We start from the raw sequence: 23,544 nt of genomic DNA on the forward strand, positions 1-23,544 counted from the left end.
CCAAGAAATAAAAAAAGTAGTAGAAATTAAACTATTAACAATTCTCTTAATAAAAGCATGAGTTGCCGCACCTTTAAATTAATAATGTACAAAATTGGTTTTCCCGAACAATTCATAGGTTATTTTCCAATGGAAAATAAAATAATAAAAATAGTAGCAGAAAATTGATTGAAGTTTTTTCAATTAAAATTCATCCTTTCGCGTTGAAAAATAAACCCAAAATTAAAAAAAAATAAATATTAAACTAACTAAGACATAAAAATAGTAGTAGATTTTAGTACCAATTCTTTATAATCAGAACCATATAATTATTACCATAATTGAAACTTGTGCTCTTTCCTTAAGTTCAAGTATGTCTTAAATAATAATTTTAATAATAAATTTAATTTAATTAAGTAATAAATTTAGTATCCAATATACATATTTTTTTTAATTTAATAAAATTATAAAATATTTAGCAAAAGGCAGTAATGTATTAGAAAATAAATGGTAACATACAAACTGTGTTTATTAAGAAAGAATAGTAGTAGAAATTCTAAGTAAGTTTTCTGGTTTCCAGAACCATAAAAACGTGAGAGTTCTATTAAAATTGCAGATGAATTAAAATTCTTGGAATACAAAGACGAACAAAGTGACAAAAATAGTAACCGATTTCAACATACTTTTTTTTGTTTAATGAGAATTATTTTGTAGCAAAATTAAATAGAATTAAACTTGAAAACAATGTCTAACCTCTCCTAAGCGGGTTTTCTTTTCAAATGAAATTAACAAGTTTAAGATTGTGCTCAGTGAATAAAACACCAGCAGGCTTAAATAAAAGCAAAAAGTAAAGGGAGTAGTAGATCTTTAATAATTAATAAAGACCTTGTGAATAAAAGTGAAAAGCTTTCGCTTTTTTTTGTCGGGACAACTAGCAAGGGCAGCACTCAAACATTAATTAAGTCCATTGTACTACACTTGGATTCACTTTTAATTTTCTTTAAATCCACCCGATCTCCGAAGAAATCTGAGTAGATCTTGTGGTGCCAAGGAGTCAAGGTGGTCGCTTCTTAACACATCAGTGCCAAAGACCTCAAACATGATTCGAGCGAAAGCGGGGCAGACGCACAGGAAGTGGGCCGCCGTCTCATCCTCCTCTTCACAAGCTGGGCAGAGTACATTGTCTGAGATGCCCACCCTTTCCATGTGCTTTGCCCACAGAAAGTGGCCCTTCATCAGTCCAACCAAGTGTATGCAGTCCCTTCTGCTTAATGACAGGAGGGTTTACGACAGCCGATCGGACATGACAGGTAACATCAGTTTAGTCCATCTGCAGCCACTCTCAGCACGACAGGCTCGCTTGTGGGTTGTAGTAATACATTTGCTAACCGTGGTTTTGATGGCCGCAGAAGGGAGTGGCACAACGGGAGTCAGCTAAGGAGTCAGAGGCCTCGTTTCCCACGATACCCACGTGTCCCGGGACCCATGTTAGCATCAGGCTGTTATGTCTACCGACATAGTTCAGCCTAGATTTACAGGACTCGACTACTCCTGATGTAGTTGGGGCGCTGTCTAAGGTCATACGCGCAGCTTGGCTGTCACTGCAGACACATATAGATCTGCCTCTCCATCGGTTTTTCACAACAAAGTTCATCGCTTCTTGAACTGCATACACCTTCCCTTGAAACACAGATGCATGCATTCCAAGAGCAAAGTGCAGTTTTGTCTTGCTGGATTCCACGGAGACCCCAGAGCCGGAGCCAAAAGTTTTCGCTTAAACTGCAAAATGTGCTACGAAATATTAATTACTTATCTTAGTAATAGAAATGGTATAGATGTTTTACAAATTGGAATATAAATAAGTTCGAAAGTTGAAAGATGAGCGACAGAACACCAACATAAGTCATAATTAATTGCGCGAAAAATAAAGCCAGCAGATTTTTTCACTAAATATGTAAAATTTATCGCAAAGTCTCAAAAATAAAATTAGTTGTGGAAATAGTAGGAAATTAAGCAAAATTAATAGGTCAGTAAAAATATTTGCAAACTATCAAAAATAAAATAAGTAGTAGAAATAGTAGTAGATTCTGCCAACTAATAGGCAAAAAATAAAAGTAGGAGCATTTTTTCACTAAATAAGTAAAATTGATAGCAAAGTATGAGAAATAAAATTAGTAGTAGAAAAAGTAGTAGGTTTCCTATAACTAATAGGCGACAGGATGAATGTAAATGACGAGTTTTCTACTAAAATAGGAGAATTTATTGCAATATAGTAAAAATAAAATTAGTAGCAGAAATGGTTCTAAATTTTTCGTAACTTTTTTTTTGTAAAATGTTTTACCTTCAAAAAAAATTTAATTTGAAAATCAAAGAAAGCCACACAAGCACAATATTTATTAAAATCATGTTGTATCTATTTTCCTAATATGAATTCGAGTAATACTGAATACTGAGAAAAATGTATTTTAAGACATCATTCATCACTTTTCGAACTGCATAGCAATAAATTTTCCATTCATATTTTGAGCTAGTTATACGTTTGTTTTTATTTTTTTGTTGTATATACGAACAGCTAAATAAATTTCTATTTTGCTTCTTTTCATCCTTCCAGGTCCCCCAAACGGGCGATGGTTTCCTAAACTTTACATCAATACTTCACGAGCATTCTGGCTGGTATAAATGCACGTCACGACATTTGAACTTTCAATACTCATCGATTGGCTACTATTTGAGTGTGAGATGTGAGTACGCAAGAATTGAAATTTCTTAGTATAAAAGCTCATATTTACATATTCATATCTGAGGAACTAAATCATATTTGAATAAGTTTTTATGTAGTATATATAACCACAGAAATTGAAAGATGTTTAAGAGCATTTTAAAATAAGGGAAGGAAATATGATATTTGCGCACATGCAGCCAGATGAAAAAACAAAAATGACATAAATATTCATGATTCTTTTTGCGTAGGCATGAGAGCATATGCATAAGTTCTTATTTGGGCACATGTACACATGTGCATATGTATAGACATACGTGTATGAATGTGTGCATGTCTGCTTCTAAACGACATGAATACTCGATTTTTGCTTCAACAAAATGGTTTCAAATATTCATATTAGAATGTGGCTGTTAACAAATTTTCCACGCTTAGCCCACACAATACAGCCCTGCTTAGCTTCAGAAAAAATAACACTAAGTTTCAACCACCAAGACGCCACTTTACGTACGTAAACCAAAAAAAAAAAATTAAAACCTAACATTACGCAGTTATAAACAAATTAGCGCAAATGCGTGAAATTGCCTATGCAAAATTTGCAAAAATTCGAAATGACAAAAAATTGGCGAAAATTGCCAAAACTTGCGCCTAAGTAGTCTGCAGTCAGCTGCAGTACAAAAAAAAAAATAAATAAAAACCAGAAAAAAGGAAACATACTGAGACACATAAAAGTTCAAACCCTCCAAAAAAGTGCTTAGATAAGTGCAAAATGAGGGAGGCAGCGTAAAAGTAGCTATTGAATGGATGCGGTGGTTCTCTGAGCTGTGTAACCGTAAACAGCTACGGAGGCACTGACAAACTCTGCAAGCGGAAATAGCTCTGCTAGAAATGGCAATTATTGGGGTGAAGTAGTAGATTTCATGACAGGAGTAGCAGGAATAGGTTTGATGACAGAAAGAGTAGGCTTTAAGCAGAAGGCAGGCTGCTAGCTAAAAATGTTGGCTATAAAAAAATTGTAGCAGCATTTCAGGCAGCGTTGCTATGTACGAATATGCATTTGAAGGGCGCACATCCACTTTTTTACATTCTTTCCTTTTTTTCAATAACATATGGAACATATTGCCAACAAAACCATTTATTTTTTATGTTATTGGCAAATCAAACTGGCTGTGCTAATAGGCGAAAATGCGAATTCGAAGGCCAAAATGTGATGTTGCAAAAATATATAAAAACGAAATGCGAAATGCAGAAGAGGGCAAACTCTTTATGGCGTTTGGTTGGAAATACTTTCACTTGCATGCTCCACTCTAATCGATAGGGGTATATCTCTGCCAGCATATTGGTGGTAAATATCGAGATTTGTTTGTGCGAACGAATATTTGCGCGCACGTCGTTTCACGCAGTCTATGCCGCAGATGTCGCCAAGTGAGCGCGCAAGTGGCTTACAATTTTTTTTGTAGTGGGATGGTTGAATTGCCTTGCGCGCTAGCTATAAATATGGTATCTATATGAGTATGCCTGCGCGGGCGTTTATGGAGAATAAAATGGAAATGGTGTCAGAAGTAGCAGATAAAATTAACACGTCAACTGGCAGCATGCGACCCACGAGATGGGTCTCTCTGGCCGATAAGTTGTGTTATAGGTCATTTCTATTATCATAATTCTTTTTTGTTTTTGTTTCAAAAGCTTATTGCTAAATAGAAAAAAAATCAGAGAAAAAATTGTTGAAAATTCTGCAACACTTTCGATCATTCCGTCCAACCATTCAAAATTCTTGTCGATTACTTCCAATTTCGAAAATTATCTTGAGTCAAAAGGCATAATTTTTTATTGTAGGTTTTCGAATATATTCAAATGTTATTTGATTATTTTGAAATATTTCAAAGAACCAAAAAATAACTTATTTCATGGAACAATAGAAAATGAAAAGAAGAAATTATCAGATCTGCAAAGCCTCATAAAATTTTGTATGATAACATTAAAATGCGGAGTTTCTTTATCAGCAAAAAGGTTAACTATTTTATTTAGTGAAATTTTAAATATTATGAAAAAAATATTATTTAAGTCATCAGAAATCATTGAGTAATCCACTTAAGAAAACCAATTGTTAAAATTGCTTTAAAATACTATCAGCGCCAAAAGTAATATTGACAAGTTTTGACTCCTTATGACTTTGTTCCTTCATTTGTTTTTTTTTTTTTTGGTTTGACCAGCAAAGTTTAAAATTTGGTACGGAGTCTATCGAAATTCAGAAAATTTTCTAGAAAATGTAAATGTCAAATACATCAATACCTCAAGTAGTAAAAATTGTCAATAGTGAAAGCAGACTTCGAAAAAATGGACTTTGTTTGAGTTACTAAGAGGGATATAAAACTGTATACCCAAAATTTTTTTTCTTTTTTTAATGTTTTTAAGTTCGAAATTTTTGCATTATTTTCATTTTTTGAAATTTTTGTATTAAAATTTTTGGAATTTCTCAGAGGATTAGAATTTTTTAGGACACGAATTTTTTTAGGATTAGAACTTTCAAAAAATTTTCAGAGAATTTCAATTTTTTAGAATTAGAATTCTTAGAATTTTTTTTCTCAATGGGCTTTAACATTCTTTTATTGGAGGTTTTAGAGTTTTTTGGAGAGCTAGAATATTTTAGAATTAGAAATTTTAGAAACTTTTAGAGAATTAAATTTTTTTAGAATTTGAATTTTTAGAAATTTTTCACAAGGGTTTATGGAGTAAATCAGCCGCATAGAAGTTTTACAACGGGCTTTAAAATTTTTACATAATTTTTGCCTCAAAAAGAAAGAAATTTCATGGATTTAAATTTTTTTAACTCATCTTTCTCAGAAAAATAATATTTTTATAAAAAAGCTATGTCGCTTTAGAAAAATTCTTTTCTTATTCTGGAAAAGTAATTATCATGGGCAAAATACTCCCAAAAATTCTGGCTGCGAGCTTCAAAATCAGTGATAGACGCCGATTTTTTTTTTCAAAATTTTGGAATTACAACTAAAATTAATTTGGCCACCGTAGCCGAATCGGTTGGTGCGTGATTGAGATTCGAAGTTTGTAGGTTCGTAGGTTCGAGTACCCGTGAAACACCAAAATGAAGAAAACGTTTTTTTGGCAATAGCGGTCGCTCCTCGGCAGCCAATGGCAAACCTCCGAGTGTATTTCTGCCGTGAAAAGGCGCCTCATAAAAATATCTGCCATTCGGAGCCAACGTGAAACTGTAGGTCCGTCCATTTCGTCAACCGCAAGATTTTGGTTTTGTAAAAAAAATTTTGTCCTGCTGAAATTTTATTTCGAAATTTTTTTAATTTGAATTTCTCACAAAAAACACTATTTTCCAAAACAAAAACTTTCATTCCAAAACAAAAGCATTGAGCAGTCCTCTAACACAAAATTCTTGCTGGCAACTTAAAATTATATTATTTGTGGTTAATGAGACAACCTTTAACTAATTTTAGATTCAGAAAATATCATAAAAATGTTTCGATATTAATAGTAATCACACTGGCTGCAAAAGTGGAACCACCAAAGCAGTCGATTTCGACATTTTCTGAAAAAAAACAGTACTACCTTTGCAACGGTCGTAATAAGGCCTCGACCAAACAAGTCCCCCATCTACGGTTGTTATTTTGCAGAAAATATTCGCGCTTAATTGTTTACCTGAAACTTATTTGCATTTCAATATTTCCAGTTAAAATACCGCTAACAAACTTAAACATTTTTTTATTGCTGCACTGCGCTTAAGCTTCTCTAAACGCAACGAAAAATCCTTAAAACTCGCAAACTCGCCCTAAGCAAATATAATAAAATCTTTACTTGTCTACCTCGTTCAATGCAAAAAACAGAAAGAAGCTCAGAAAAAAAACCATAATTAAATTCCGTTCCAAAATTAAATTCCCGGCTGCGTTTCTGCCACAAAAGCATAGCGAAAGTCCACCAATTTCCCCTACATTTCTTTATTCCAATTCAGTGACCTAATCCAAAACGCAATTATCCACAGATAAAATCAAGATATGAAAATGCGTACAGAGCATAAGCTCCCCTATTTCGTCGTTACCAATTTCTATGCTTGATTTGCAGCAAAAACTTTCAAAACTTTGAAATTTTCCATAGACACACACACACACACACACACACACACACACACACGAATATCAAAAATTCCTTCTTTCATAGCGTTTCAGATGTTGTTATTGATGTTCTTGGTACTAACACACAGATGTAAGTACAAATGCTTATGCCGTCCATATTCGTGTGCGTGTGTGTGTGTGTACGCTGCTTTCAATTTGTAATTTTTATTTTCTATGAACTTGTTTTCCATTTATCTATCAAGCAGCTATTTGTTATCCAAACGCTTGTAGCTTGTCAAAATTTCAAATTAAAATCAAATTGCAATTTATCAGATTAGGTATAGAGTACCGTTAGTAGCCGCCTGCAACTTTTTTATTTTATTGTTTTCACTTTTGCTTGCTTTGTTGAACTTTTTGACGGCTGCGTCAGAGCGTAGTTGACCAACACAGTAGAGGGTCTTTTTTGAGAGCTATTGGCCTTTTATTCTTTCAAGCGGAATACAGAAGAATGTATGAAATCGCTTTATTGCTTTGGCTTTATTATTTAGATTAATAACTTTTAAAGTCTGTGAATAATTTCGAACCATTTCTTATGAGGATCAATCTGGTCGGTCCACTTTTGCAGCACTCTTCAAGCTCTCATCGCTAATAACTCAGCGAATGTAGGTTTACAAGTCAGCAATCGCAATTTGCAGTAGTTTATCGACATACAGTCAAGGAGTGGTCCTAATAAAAAGCAGTCCAAAACGGTTTGCATGCATATAACGTGAATTGGATTTTTAATTAAGAGGTCCATGCCTCGAGTTAGTATGACCTCCAACAATAAAATGTTGAAGTCTCACGCACTTTCTGATGTGTTTCACGGCCTTGCTGGAACTGTTTCGCACTAAGACGATTGATATTGAAGAGAGAGGGAAACACAAAGAGTGGGAATTGTAATTTTGTCTTTAAGTGTAGCTTGCTTTTTTATATTTACATTCAAAAATTCTTCTCTACGCTGATCTTAAGGCTATCAGAAAGAATTTTTGAGAGTATTTCATAATTAATGGTTTTAAGAACTATAAACAAATTCCTTTTAAGCTCCACAGTTTTTTTTTATAAATCATGTTTATTTTATGTTTTATGTCTTTTTTTTTTTGAGAAATTTGAGATACAGCTCTATAAACGCATTTGCCCAAACTACATCACACAGTGACTTTTTCGTAATGAAATAGGATTTCGAAGTCTCATGAGTATTGTTGGTTAGACTTGTGATTCATCCAGAATTCAACTAGCGCTTGCACACCCTTTTGTTTTTATGAAGATTACTCTCAAATAAATTTTGTAAAATCTGTGGTCTGATTTCCACCAAACGTAGACTTCTTCTTCTTCTTAATTGGCGCTATAACCGCTTACGCGATTTTGGCCGAGTTTAACAAAGTACGCCAGTCGTTTCTTTCTCATGCTAACCGACGTCAGTTAGACGCACCAAGTGAAGCTAAGTCCGTCACCTGATCTTTCCAACGCAGAGGAGGACTTCCTCTTCCTCTGCTACCACCAGCTGGTACCGCATCGAATACTTTCAAAGCCGGAGCGTTTGTATCCATTCGGACGACACAGCGCAGCCCACGGAGCCGCTGGATCTTTATTCGCTGCGCTATATCTATGGCGTCGTACAGCCCATACCAAACCGTGACGCTTTCAGAATGTACATAATGAGGTTACGGAATTCTTGTGAAAGTTACTTTCATATCCAGTTTTTCATTTCTTCTCATTCACATTGCTAATAAGCTAGAGAGAAGCTTGATTTCGTGAGAGACATAGCGGTTCAGTTGTTAAAATTTGTCCATCCGTTTCATCTAAAATGGATGCAGCCGACCTTTACTCGAAACTCTTCTCATAAAAGACGTTCACTGGCCGAGTTGGGCATGACGTTAAATTGATAAATTTAGGTTCTTGGGCAGGCTCACTTTAATAGAGACTTTAGATTTGATTGTGCGTTCAGTCAGAGCTCAAACAAGTAAACTAAAGATCGGATACAGAGTTCAAATGTGGAACAGAGTTAAAAGGTAGCACAATTCGAGATTTGATTAAAGAACATACAATACCCTCTTCGATTTGGAGCATCATTTACACCGTCCTGTGTCTGGTCACTACCTATTGAAGAGATATTCCAATTGAATAGGTTTTCTAGCTAAGAATTAGTACCCCAGTTTCCAAGCGGACGTGGAAATCGAAAGCTCAGAAGACTACTTTTATCACTTCCTTGGTCTAACGGGAACACAGTGGCTATGGGGACCTGAGTTGAATTAGCATTCATTAATTTCTTCACTTAAGTAAGCGAGCAATCCACTTCTACTTCCGCGAAGTGGTGTGATATCGAACTAGGTTTCAAAAAAGTTCCTCTACTAATGCTAAATGTGGCTAAGTATACCACATTTCTAAATATGGACGCGAGTAATCTCACTTACAATCTTATATTATTTGATCAACTTATTTGTCTGTTACTCATTTTTAAAGTCCTAAACGTTCAAAAGAGCACCCAGTACAACTTCAAACACACGTGCAGAGTGAGAAAGAGGGCTGCTAAGTGTCAGCCGTCCTGGGCTTGTCTGCTAATCGCTGTGAAAGAACAACTGTTTGTTTAACTTGGCTTCCTTCGGCTCAGCACTGTTTTTTATGCTTGTGGCTGTTTTGAAAACTTTTCGAAATTCCCCAATTGCGGATGTACTTACGCATTGCTGGTTAGTTGTTTCGTAGACTTTGATGAGCTGCTGATAAAATTGCTTAAATTCGAATTTTCAAATTCGCTAAACGTAGCACGTGGTAGGTATGTCTATAAATAGAAAATTAAATGATAAAAAAAAACAACAGCAATAAAGAAATTTTGAAATGTTGGGTTATCGGCTTTAAGTTTCTTTCTTTAGCTGACAGCAAAACCGGTCATTGTTCTTTGTTCAATTGATTTAAGGGGACCCGGTGGTGTAGAAATTTTATAAAAATGATTTAAAAGTATAGTATCTTAAGAATATATTGTGAAATTTTCATGCGGAAATTCCCAATAATTACTATACCTTTTACAGCCCATTAACTAGGAAGAGAGCGGTCCGCGCGCTACCTTACCTCAAACTTTAAACTCATTTATCTCGAAAAGACTCTATTCGGCTCGTGTTGTCAAAAATAAAAAAAAGTATTCAACCAGCATCAATAGCTATCGCTCGTACTAGAATCTTATTATTATTTCAATTATTTCGTTTTGTTTTTATTAAAAACTGAAAACCCCCGATTTTTAGAGTGTCAAATTCAAAACCGCGCCATTTTGTCAATTATGTTTTTTTTATTCTAGTACGGGACATAGCTACAGTCATACTAATTACCCATTTTTTTGTTTTTTGTGTTTCAGATAAATAGAAGAGCCAAAATGGACAACACCGTCCAGGTCCAATTTTTCGGGAGGGTCAGGTTAGGTCAGGTTAAGTTAGCCTGGTTAGCAATAAGCCACGCATAGACCTTTTGGTCCCTAGCGATACCAGATGGAGACCGACTTTTTTGAATACCTAAAGTAGACATCATGTAGGATGTCAGCACTTTTGGGGAATCTAAGCAGAGCTGGAAGATCCGCTTTTGAGACTTCCTCCAGACCCTCAAACAGTGGGGCTCCCAGGCATCTTAGTCGCGTTTTTAATAATGCCGGAACGCACAGAAGGTGTTCTAAAGTTTCCTCAACATCCTCTCTGCATTTCCTGCATTTGTCCGTGTTAGCAATCCCTATCTTGTACGCATGTGCGGCCAATAGATTATAACCTGTTAGCATACCTGTGATAGTTCTGCAGTCCTTTCGCGAGAGCGTTAGTACGAATTGAGTCAGTTTTTCGTCGTTTGTTCTACACATGACTTTTGCTGTTTTGCATGTGGTTAGATTAGTCCACCAAGCTTCCACTCGCCTTTCATGTAGTCGTTCATTTCATTGTATATAGTATTCAGCGGTTTTAGTATGTCGTTCTCTTGTTCGAAAGGTAGTCTAACAGCACTTTTTGCTTTGTGATCTACTATTTCGTTCCACATAATGCCTTTGTGAACAGGCACTCAATAGATATGTAGCCTACTGTTTGCGGCTAACCTTTCTATGGCCTCCCTGCTCCGTCGAATATTTTTGGACTTAATACAATATGAGCTCATTGCTTTTATTGCTGCTTGACTGTCCACGTATATATTAATTGTTGAGTTCTTTCTAGTTCTAGTGTAGGCTAACTACGCGGCTTTCCCCACAGCAAAAACTTCCGCTTAGAAAATACTGCTGTGGTCTCGGAGCTTGATAGGCTGCCTTATCCCTAGTTTTGAGCAGTAAATGCCCGCTCCCACTCCGTCTAAAGTTTTAGAGCCGTCTGTATAGATGTGAAAAGTTCTATGGCCAGGTTTCATGCCTTTGTGCCATCCCTCCTCTCTCTTCGGGAGGGTCAACTTCAGCGCCATTTTTAAAGTTATTAAAATAAAAAAAAATTTTTCAGCGTCATTTTTTAAATTATTAAAATTAAATTTTTTTGTATGTAAAAGAAGGTGAATAAAAAGCCTTACACAAATTTTTATATCGTTTTACATTTTTTTATTGTAAAAACAAACTTTTGAAAATATTCTAAATTTTCGAGCTCTAGACTACCGGGACCCCTTAAGCAATTTGTATGTGTTCAGATTACTAAACTGTGATAAGGAACTTAATTTAAGCTGCTATGAGTTTATTTTTTAATGAGAGAATCAGTTCCAAGCATTTCAAATTTGAGAAGGTAATACTTTGTTTTGGTTATCGAATAATTTTTCATGACTTGTGCGATCGTTAAATTCAACTCTACTCTAATCAAGATGAAGATACTAAACTAGTGCTTTCTGATAAGCTCCAGTGCTTAGGCTTGAAGTTATTGCAGAAACTCGGCTTTGAAGTTTACATAGATTAAGAAAACGTCAGTCACCTTATTTTACTGCAGAGACGACGCGTTTCATCAACTCATCATTACTTCTACTCGTACACAAAATAAAACCATAAGTATAAAACCATGAATAAGAACTCCGTTTAGTGGTCTTAACAATTTTATCTGTTTAAATATTTCTGTACTCCTGTTTTTATTCAACTCCGTCAATCAATTTTTATTCTTCGTTGCTCTTCACTGCTCCTCCTACGGCTTACCCATATTTCGCTCCGTTTTGAAGAATTCAGTCCCAAATCCAATAAGACACATAAAAATGCTGATGGAAATTGATTTATGTCTTCGAAATGTTATTCTTAGTGATGGCTTAACATCTCACCCTCGCAGTCGCTTTATTGTATTATACAGGGTAGGCCATTTAAAGCGGGCCCATTTGTTTCTGAAAAAAAGCATTGAAAAAAACATTTTTTTTTGTGTTGATATGAAAAATCATTTATTTTGATTCAAGGAGATTTGTTCCAGCTAGTTTTTGAAAATGATATCCTTCAAATGTTTGCCTCTGGCCTTGATGGCCAAATGTGTCCTTTTTTCGGCGTTTTCCATCGTTTTGGCCAATATTTCGGCCGGTATGGCGGCGATTTCGCGTCGGATATTGTTTTTAAGTTGAGTTAGAGTCCTTGGCTTGTTGATGTATACCTTGGATTTCAGATAACCCCACAAACAAAAGTCCGGTGGCGTCAAATCTGGTGATCTCGGTGGCCACGGAAAATCACCATTTTTCGAAATCAACCTTCCAGGGAACAATGGCTTCAAAAAATCGATTAATTTTTGTGCCATTTGAATTTTGTACGGAAACATTTTCAAATCGATGCGAATTATGCGCCTGAGTGTTGTCCTGGCGATGCCTAATTCCTGAGAACGACGATAACTCGATGTTCGCGGAGCCTCCTCAACACTGGCTCGTACAGCCTCGATATTTTCAGCAGAACGTCGTGTACGTTGTCTGGATGCGTGGCTGGTATTGCTGAGACTACCGTGGTTAATAAATTTTGCGTATAAACGCTGTAAAGTGCTTTTGGATGGCGCACTTTTAACTTTATTTTTTTTTTTTAACGCACGTTGAGTTTTCACAATTGAGAAGTTATTTTGGATGTAAAGCTGAATTATTTCAGCGCGTTCTTTTGGAGTGTACTGCTCCATGGTAAAAATTGTCTTGGACTGACGCTTCCGACGCGCTATGTCATTAGTCGATCTGACGTTCCTGTCAAAAGTTATAGGGTTGCCAGATGGGCCCGCTTTAAATGGCCTACCCTGTATAAGGCTGTATTATACGTTTTGTTTTGATTGTTTTAATGTTCCTCTATCCTCCTTTCGGCATTGCATTCACCCACATTAGTAATTCTTTTTTATCATTTTATCATTTTTTTTTTGTTTCATGTGCAGACAATTAGATTTGTTTTGTCAGCAATAAAATTGAGTAAGAACCATAATTTTAAGTTGAAAACAATAATAATTTTTGTCAGTAATGGAAGTTGAATTTTTAGAAAAGTGTGTTGGTTGGAATAGGTATCTTCCAAAGATAGCTTTTGGCGCAATTTGATTTATTTACTGCAATTTTTTCTATTCCTTTGTATTTGTTTTATTTTTCCTCCCTATTTAATGCCCTCCCATTCGCATACGTTTTTGCTCTGTAAATGCCTCTTACTCAATTCATCCTACAACTCCAGCTGCCTACCTTGTCGTTTGTCATCAATTGATGTCTATCAATCATGGATAATGACTCGGTTTAGATATCAAAACCAAAATAAATGAAAAAAATTATAATCGAAAAATTGACAGCCGCACCACTTCATTTGTAATATCAGCTTTGCATCATTGCGCTAAACAATTTGTTGTATTGTTTTTTGTGTCTGCTTTCCTTCTACTTAGATAGCGCCATTATTACTCGTTATTTGCCATTGTTTTTTATTTTTATTTCATTTTTTTCTGCCCCATTCTGCTCTCAGTTTCCTCATATTTGACCGAATGTCTGTGTGGCAGCGGCTTCTGGGCTCACGCTGTATTTGGTGTAAGGAATTATGTCACCCTTAGAATATACCATCAACCCATAGCATCAGTTCTCATCCGTTTGGTAACAACTCGGGGAAATACAGCTATCTGCCTCTCCTATCAATCTTGAAGCAGTTTGTTACTATTTCGCGTTTTTTTTTTTGCTTTTTTAATATTTTATTTGTCATTCTGGTCAGCTTTTCTATATTTATCTGTTAAGTTGATATATTCACTCTACAGCCACATACTCAGAAAGACACTCAAATACATTAAATCAATGAAGTTTGAGAGACAATATTTCACTCCAGTCATTATTACGAAATATTAAACTTTTTCCTTCATTCATATTTTGTCAAAATCTCTTAGAATGGTAAGTAGTTTATTTGTGGTGGCTACATTTGCTTATACAGGATGTTTCATATGACGTTTAAAATTTGAACTAGCGACTTTTTGGATTTTGATAGAAACATTTTTTTCGTGTTTGAGGCTGCCGGCCACTCGATTGGTCCAGCCAGGGCTTGATCACCACAGTGGGTATTACCTTTTCCATATTAAATGCTTAACAAAGCGTCGGATATGAAATGCTGGCATGTGAAATCTCTGCCATTCGATTAGGTGGAAAATATCAGGTCAGTCCATAAGTTCGTGCGTTTTAGGTGGTTTTAAAATTAATAAAAAAGATTTTTAAAGTATTTAATGACTAGGACTATGAATAAGTTCGTGCGGGTTTTTTTCGAAATTTGAAACTTTATTGACGTAAAATGGTTACAAATTTAACATTCAAAGTATTGTCCATCGCTTACTACTACTTTTTCCCATCTTTCTGGCAATTCACGGATTCCCTTTGTGAAAAATTCGGTCGGTTTTGCCGCAATCCACGAATCGATCCATTTTTTGACTTCATCGTAATTACGGAAGTGCTGGTCAGCCAGGCCATGTTGCATCGATCGGAAGAGATAGTAATCGGATGGCGCAAGGTCTGGACTATACGGCGGGTGGGGTAGGACATCCCATTTGAGCGTTTCTAAGTATGTTTTGACCACTTGTGCAACATGTGGCCGAGCATTGTCATGTTGCAAAATAACTTTGTCGTGTCTATCGGCGTATTGCGGCCGTTTTTCTCGCAGTGCTCGGCTCAAACGCATCAATTGTCGTCGGTAGACATCCCCCGTAATCGTTTCATTCGGTTTCAGTAGCTCATAATACACAACACCCAGCTGGTCCCACCAGATACACAGCATAACCTTCAGGCCATGAATATTCTGCGCCGACGTCGATGTTGAAGCATGGCCAGGGTATCCATACGTTGCCCGACGTTTTGGATTGTCGTAATGGACCCACTTTTCATCGCCAGTCACAATTCGATGCAAAAAACCCTTTCTTTTGTGCCGTTGAAGCAGTTGTTCGCATGCCATAAAACGGCGTTCAACGTCTCTTGGCTTCAATTCATACGGCACCCAATGGCCTACCTTTCGGATCATTTCCATGGCTTTTAAACGTTTGGAAATGGTTGATTGATCAACTCCCAAAGTTTTTGCAAACTCTTCTTGCGTTTGAGCCGGATCTTGATCGAGCAATTCCTCCAATTCGGTATCCATGAACTTTGGCGGCGCACCCTCGCGTTCTTCGTCTTCCAAGCCAAAATCACCACTTTTAAAGCGTGCAAACCACTTCTGGCACGTTCGCTCAGCTAGAGCATGCTCACCATAAACTTCCACCAAGATACGATGACTTTCGGCTGCTTTTTTCTTCATATTAAAATAATGAAGAAGAATTCCCCGCAAAAACACATTATTTGGCACGAAATTCGACATTTTCAAGTGTGGTAAAAATATTGTTGTTTACGCTTCAAATAAAAAACTTATACTGACGTTTGTGCCTTACGACAGTAGCTCTCCAATGAATGTTTGGAAATGTGGATCGATGGAATAATAATCAAGTTACGCCATCTGTTGTAAAACCGCACGAACTTATTCATAGTCCTATTATTAATCAATAATATATTTTCCTTCATTATTTACAATGTCATCCCAACGTTCAGGCAAATTTTTAATTCCCTGCTCAAAAAATTTGTTGTCCTTGGAGCCAAAATACGCTTCAATATCCCTTTTTATAACTTCTTTTGAGGACTACTTCTGATTACTCATATGAGATTGAAGTCCACGGAAAAGGTGATAATCACAAGGTGCAATATCCGAGAGTATGGTGGATGCGGCATTTGCTCCCATCCGAGCTCGTTCAGCTTGTCTAATGTTTGCCTTGCGGTATGAGGTCTTGCGTTGTCGTGGTGAAACAAAACTTTACGTATATTCACTAAAGACAGTCGATTTTTCTTAAGTGGTTCATTCGGGTTTGATAGCTGATGGGAATAATAATCAGCACTTATCGTCTGGTTTGGTTCTAGAAGTTCATAACAACCACTTTTGCGCAGTCCTTCCACTCACGGTATCCTCTCCGTGAGCAGTGTTTATTTCTGCAGCAACAGTTGTTGCATATTTCCACTTTTATAAAAAAAATACAAAGAAGGCTCTTATACGCGTTCGAAGATTCCATTTTATTTTTTAACAACATGTGCTTCTATCCGCGATTCAAATGACTTGTTAAATGCACAATATATCAAAGAAAATATAAATAGTTCCGTTATATTGCGCGAATAATTTTTTGTATGCAAAAATCGTACAAAAGTGAAATTATGGGTAAAATACGCACGAACTTATGGACTGACCGATATGAAGGCGCACACTGCAAATTAGATTAGAAAATAGGTGAAAGAATCTATCTAACTAAAATATGGAAATAAGGGTCAGAGAATAATAGTTGCCAAATGCTGTGCTTCAAGCTTAAGTCTAAGTTGCTCGTTTTTTTCGAGGATAAATTTTAACCCATTAGAGAAGAGTAGTCAAAACGGGTCATCGTGTCGTGTATCTATTATTTCGATCACAAATTTATATATATTCTCATATAACTAATTGTCGCGCATATTCTTTACTAATTTTTACCAAACTTCTCCAGCACCTTGCAGAGTGACAATATCACTGGAGTGCCCTTCAGTTTCATACCAGCTCCAGAATGATGGTTTTTATGAGAAAATTCTTCTATGCGAGAAATACACTTGCAGGTTTTCCATTTGTTCAATAAGAGGTGACCTTGATTATGACAGTCACTCATCCAATATTCTGCTCCTAATAAAGTTAACGCTACCGGAAATGAATGCAGTATTAGCAGAGGCGAAGAAACTTCTTCAAAATCAAGATAATTTCCTACAAGAAAAAAACTTCCAAACGATGAATTAAAATTAAAATTGCATAAAAAAATCCACACAGTCAAGGTACATACAGTCTGTGTCAGAAAAAAGGAACCGCAATTATTCATGAAGTATAAAAGATATAAATTTAACATTTTTTGAAGTGAAACTTCTTAGGCGTCGATGGACGAGCGAGAATGGAGAGTAAAATTTCAAGGCCATGCAACGTTTTGGGTATTTTCGTTCCGCGAGAGAGAAAAAAGATATACGTAGAGGAAAAGGAGAGAGAGAGCTATACCTTATAAATGTCTTAGATACACTTAGGCCATTTTTCTGAGTCTTTCCTTGTGGTTGCTAATTTCTAGTGAGAAATAGCACTGCCTACTTTTTGGCGCTTGTTTGTTGCCGCAAACTTATAGGAAATATAATTTTGGTGCCTACTTTTTGGCGTTATATTTCCTTGGGCCTACTGTTTGGGGCGTTTTTTGGTCCCAATTTTTTTGGCGTTTTTTTTTTGGTGCCTAGCTTTTGGCGCTTATTTCCGTTTCCTGGCTAGTGCTTGTGCGTACTATAAAGTGCTATCCATTCCGGCGGCGGATTTATTGGTATTGCTTTGCGGTAATTTGTGCCGTTGCTGCGGTCCTGGAATCGCTGTGTTTGTGCGGGTGATACACGCTCGGAGTAGTGCGCGTCTTTGTGTACGGTGTTTACCTACACCGGTCGACTCTTCTCCGTTATTTGTAAATTTTGTCTATTTGTATTCTTTGCAAATGTTGTGAATTTATTTAGATATATATTCTTTCTCTCTCTCTCTTTCTCTCATTCTCTCTTGGGTCTCTCCCTCTTTCTTTGTCTGCCTTGAACGTTTCACTTCTGTTATGTGTACTACTCTACACGCACTTTTTTACATTAAAGTAAGTGCAAAACTTCGCGCCGCAATTACTCAATAAGCCGTATAGTCTTCATCGTTGTCGAGTATAGAATGGCATCTTCTCGATATGCTTTGAACCAGCTTTTCTGCATAGTTCGTCGACAGAGGACCAGAATTTGCGCACTTGACGCACGAGTTGCTTTAAATCGTGGACTGGCTTTCCCGCAAGATGCGTTTTCATAATTCCGCACACATTTTTAATGGGCTTGGTGACTGGGGACTGAGAAGGTCCCCATTACTGTGGCGCCATTTTTTTGTTTAGTTGTTTCGCAATGTGTTTTTCTGGGAGCAGTGGTTTTGATGATGTGGGACGGTAGATTATGTTTACCTCCCTCTGTCATAGTTCGATGGTGTTGATACTCACATTTACGCCCTTTTTATTAAGAAGAGTCACAAGGAAAGGTCTCGCTTAAAAAATTGGACGATCTCTTTATCCTCCTTTTTCCTCGTCACTCGCTTCAAGCCGCGCTGGGAAAAGTCATCGACATTTTTGTACACCTTATACCGCTGATTCCATATCACAACAAACTTTTTTGATTTTTTAATCACTTTTGCAACCGCGGTGTAACCTAATTTCGGCCCTTTCGAATGTGTGCATAAAAATAAAGCTTCAAACGCTTCGCGTACTTCGCACTCATTTTTGTTTGGTTGCGTTTACGGGAAAGTTTCGAACGACACTAACCTGAGTTAGCACTGGCGTCGAAGCCCTTCAGTGGGGCTATTACGCAGCAAAAAGCAGAACGCAAAACCGTTCTTTTCTTCTGACACAGACTGTACATATGTATGTATGTATATGGAGATAAGACATATGTATGGATCTGCCAGTTCTTCAAGACTTTCCAATAGTTGCTTGCAACTTTTCCATTTTCAGCAAATATTTGCTGATCTCATACGAAGAAGAGGCAAGAAATATATTTCTTGTTTATTAATTTGATTAATTCGTAGCACATTTGGTGCTTATTTTCTTACTTGTTTATGCAAACTTTCTAGATACTCTTTAACTTGCTCCATTTGAACTAGTGACTGCTTACTTCCGGACTAGTTCACATTTACTAAACTTTTTCTATCATATGATATTTCTTGTCCACAACAGACTTCAAATCAAATCGATGGATCACGCACAAGCCCAATCGCAAAAATTCCACAAGCAAAAATCCATTTTCACTTTTTTCCTTCCTTGCGCAATCAATTCGACAACCGTCCCACATAAACTTCGTAAAAATATCACTCATAAAACTAAATCGCATCCAAATTCTTCGACAATTGGCCGTAAATTATTTCACATATTTTTCGTATAAAGATAACGGTTACGGTGGCACATTTGATGTATTTTCATAAACGCCTGCAATACGATTTTACACAGCAACTTTACGAAGCTTTAACCAGCATTTAACGTTCATGTAAACTAATAAGAAACGCGCATACGCCATGTAGGACCGCACACTGCAATGATGTAAAAAAAAATATAGACTAATAAAAAAACAAATGTCATAGCAAATAATGTCGCTTTAACTTCGAATCAATGTTAATCGGAGAGCATAAACTCTTTTTGTGAGTAACTTTGTGGAATATGGCTGTTGAAAAAGGTTTCATCTGTGTGCGTGTGGGCACTGAAGGGGCTCAGCAGTGACTTAATGTATTTCCTTATCATTTAATACCTCACTATAAGTGACAACAGTGTCTTCGTATTTTAAGCTTTAACTGGCTGCACTGGAAACTGGAGCTCCTAAATGTGTACATGTATACACGCGCACACACATACACATAAATAATCGCATTACATTTTACCACATGAACACAGTACGATAACATTTACTGTCTCTCATCGCTTAACAATTTATGTTGCTCTCTTGTCGTTAGTTTTTCCACACCCATTTGACGTTTAACGGTACTGCTACCAAAGGCTTGAAGTTGATAGGGCAGTATGTTTGTATGCGTCATCTGCCGTTGGATACTCTTAACCCATTACTGGCAGCTGCGTTAGCGATATGCTTTGCGGACATTTATTTTTATTATTTTTAAAACATTAAATTTTATTTTATAGAGCTTTGTGGATATTTTTTATTAAATAAATGAAGGGGGAAAAAATCCTGAAAAATGCAAGAAAATTTTAAGTGAAAATTTCACTACAAACTAGGCCACATACAGCCAGTCCAAATTAAACGTAATGTACTTTTGCAATCTGGGCTTCGATTTCGCTGAAATTTTAAACGAAATTTATGCGCAAACTTTTAGAAATAGACAAAAAAGAAATTTTGCACGAAATTTATGATGGAACTTTTAGAAATGGACAAACAAAAATTTTGACAAATTTTTTCAACGAAGTTATGGGGTAGGCAAAAATTAAAAATGGTCCCTATCCAGAAGTACTAGAAAACAACTCCTTCAGATATGCTTCATATTTTACTTTTTCTCACTGACTACCAACAATTAGGAGAAATTTGTTACAAATTCCATTTAACGACGTAAAAATGTTGCTTTTACAATTCTAAACTGCTTTGCATCAAATTTGTCTTCGATATATTTTCAATTTAAGCAACTGGTATTTTCAACTGATGTTTTTAGCATGGCGCTGTGCCACGATATATCAACTATCAGCCTCTGCATCAGTCATCTACCAATCTATAAACTAATATAGTAAATATAAGCATTAATTAACGAAGTAGTTAGCTTATTCATACGTTGAGGAACTAATTCAAAATGGATAAAAAAAAGGAATTATTAACATAACTCTAATTGTTTTTACCTTTAACGTATGCTATTCTTGAATTCATTGTATTAGAAAAAATATTTGTCTTTCATATATCTCTAACTGGACAATTTGTAACTAGTACGAATCAGGTTATTATGTAACTAGTACACATCAGGTTCCTCCGCAACTAGTCTAAATCAGCTCACTCTGTAACTAGTATGATTTCTTCCATAAAAAGCCCGCTTCATACACCAAAACGCTTGCTGAGTAACTTTGTTTTTCAATAGCGAAACCTTCCGCTCCTCTTATACTTTTAACACCATGCGTACACACACAAACTCCGCCTGCTCCGTTCAACGTTCATTCAACGCATATCGCTACTAGCAACCATTCGCACTTCTTATTATGTCTTGCATTTCTACTCAACTTTTTTTTTTTATTCTATTTTACTATTTACCCATTCACTGCCACATAATCGTCGCTCTGATTTAATTGCCTCATTTCAATAAAGATTTTTAATAATCTGTCAGTTAGTTAGATCGGCAGGCATAATGGATAAGGGAGGAAGCAAACAGGAGCACTCAAGCAATGTGGCATGCAACGCTGTGCTGCTGCATCCAGTTGTCGTAGGATGGCTGGAAAAATATCAAGTAGAATGTTTGATGAGAAAAAATGAGGATGAACAACAACTGTTAATAATTTTTCTGCATTTCTTCTTCGCTGCCTATTTTCTTCCACTTCTGCGCTACGTAATCAGAGTGCCGAGTTTTATAAGATGCAGCACAAATGCGCAGACACACGCACACGAATTCCGCTTGTATATATACATACATACACACATATACACAACCTTCTATTGCTTGCTCGAAGGATGCCAGCGCTGCTTCATGCATTGCTCTAAATAACTTTGCTACTTTTCTAGCTACTTGCGGCATTGAATATTGCATTCTGCCTTTTGTATTTGTTTTTTTTTTTTAATGTAAGCTTTCTTGATTTTCTTGTTTATGATAGTTGTTGTTGCTACTCGTCTCACTGCAGTTGTTGTATGGATTTCATTGAATACCACTGATGAGAAAGTAATAACAAATGAACCGAACCTGAAGTGAAGCTGATGAGAAAATATCGATGGAAAAATATTGTATAAATCAAAAATATTGTAATAATGAAAATTGCTAAGCAGCAGCATTGTGTGCAACAGTTGCCCACCTGTAGTAGTAGTAGTAATAGTAGTAGTGGTGCGAGATAGGTGAACCAGCATGCAATATTGCGAATACTTTCAATTACGTGCTCTGCATCTCAAGGCTTCATTGAGTAACTTCTGCTCATTTCATTTTTCTACTATATTTCGATTTTCTATATGAATTTCCGCTTCATTGGCAGCGAGTGAATGCAGTCAAGTGCATTGTTCAATTTTTCAATTGGTCTTTTGCGCTGTTAGTTACCTTGCAGAAAAATATGTACAGCGTCTCATATTTGAAAATGTTGAAGGAATTTCGAATTAAATATTAAAGATTTTTTTTTTCTAAAGAAACTTCTAATAGTAATATCGCATTGGCCGTTTTGGGCTGAATCTATATATGCGCAAAATTAATCATCCAATTTTGTCAAAGTGGCTTTGAGTGGATATAATGGCTCTTCGTACATTGCATAAAAGAAAGCTATTGTGAATAGTGGAATCCAATGATCGAGTGGAAAAAAATCTTGGCATAGCAGAGTCCAGGTCAAGTAGATATTATTTAACTCAGTAAGAGCTCTCGAAAGTTGTAGAAGTAATTATAGGAGTTTGAGTTGACTGTTTCGACGCTGATTGGATAATAAAATCGTAAAGTTTTGTGAAGAACATTGACGCCAATCTGTTTAAGAACTTCCGGACTATCAACAGAATCTCAAATAACAGCAAAAACAAATATAAAGGACAGAAGGGTACGTCAATTGGCAAGGAACTCCAGGTTTTGCATAAGTATTTCCCTTAAATTCATCCATCTGGTAATACCTAATTGTGTGGCCCATTCTCTGGTTGATATTTTTTCTTGCGACGCTCTGAACGACATTCTGTGGCGACTATTAATCCACGGTTTTGCGGAGTATAGCGCTCCGTCTTGTCTGTTTATATACTGCAGCTATCGAGTATCAAAGTCCTAAGTGTTAAATATGATGGTCGCGCGATGCCTTTGATAGACTCATTAATTTTGCGCCACCTTATATATGAAGAAGCTGTGCTATAGACCTATGACTTCCTTCGCCTAGCACACGCGCATACAGTTCTTTGCTGACCTATGAAATAATTCATTGAAAGCACGCACTGCTTGCCCCTTACCTGTCTGGAAAAATTAACTTTAATGGTTAAAGAGGATTGAAAATATTTTCCATGTTGGTCGCTTCGCTTTGGCATTCATTTGAACGAATTTTCGAAGCATTTTGTTCAGTTGCATTTTCAGTGCGTATTTTACATTGTGTGGAATCCGACGCCGATGATGTCACATCATCTGCCTTAACAACCGCGCTGTTAGTTTTGCCTTCTCCAAACTGGATAAAGAAGCAAAGCGAATGGGTCTGGTGGTGAACGAGGACAAAACGAAGTACCTCCTGTCTTCAAACAAACAGTCGGCGCACTCGCGTATCGGCACCCACGTCACTGTACACAGGAAAAATTTCGAAGTTGTAAAAGATTTCGTTTATTTAGGAACCAGAATTAACACCGATAACAATGTCAGCCTTGAAATCCAACGTAGAATCTCTCTAGACAAGAAGTGCAACTTTGGACTAAGTAGGCAACTGAACAGTAAAGTCCTCTCTCGACGAACAAAACTAACACTCTACAAGGCTCTCATCATGCCAGTCCTAACGTATGGCGCAGAAGCTTGGACGATGACAACATCCAATGAAGGGACGCTTGGAGTGTTTGAAAGAAAGATTCTGCGTAAGATTTTTGGACCTTTACACGTTGGCAACG

The 23,544-nt window shown here is 36.5% G+C and overlaps 1 protein-coding gene across 1 annotated transcript in view; it reads left to right on the forward strand.

The window, feature by feature from the left end:
• Positions 1–23,544, forward strand: part of LOC129244344 (uncharacterized) — a 195,235-nt gene that overhangs the window by 66,623 nt on the left and 105,068 nt on the right. Inside the window, exon 7 of the mRNA XM_054881964.1 lies at positions 2,591–2,720. Coding sequence (XP_054737939.1) covers positions 2,591–2,720 — 130 coding nt within the window. The remainder of the gene's footprint in view (positions 1–2,590; positions 2,721–23,544) is intronic.

Source organism: Anastrepha obliqua, chromosome 4 (genome assembly GCF_027943255.1).
Source record: "Anastrepha obliqua isolate idAnaObli1 chromosome 4, idAnaObli1_1.0, whole genome shotgun sequence".
NCBI classification, from domain to species: Eukaryota; Metazoa; Arthropoda; class Insecta; order Diptera; family Tephritidae; genus Anastrepha; species Anastrepha obliqua.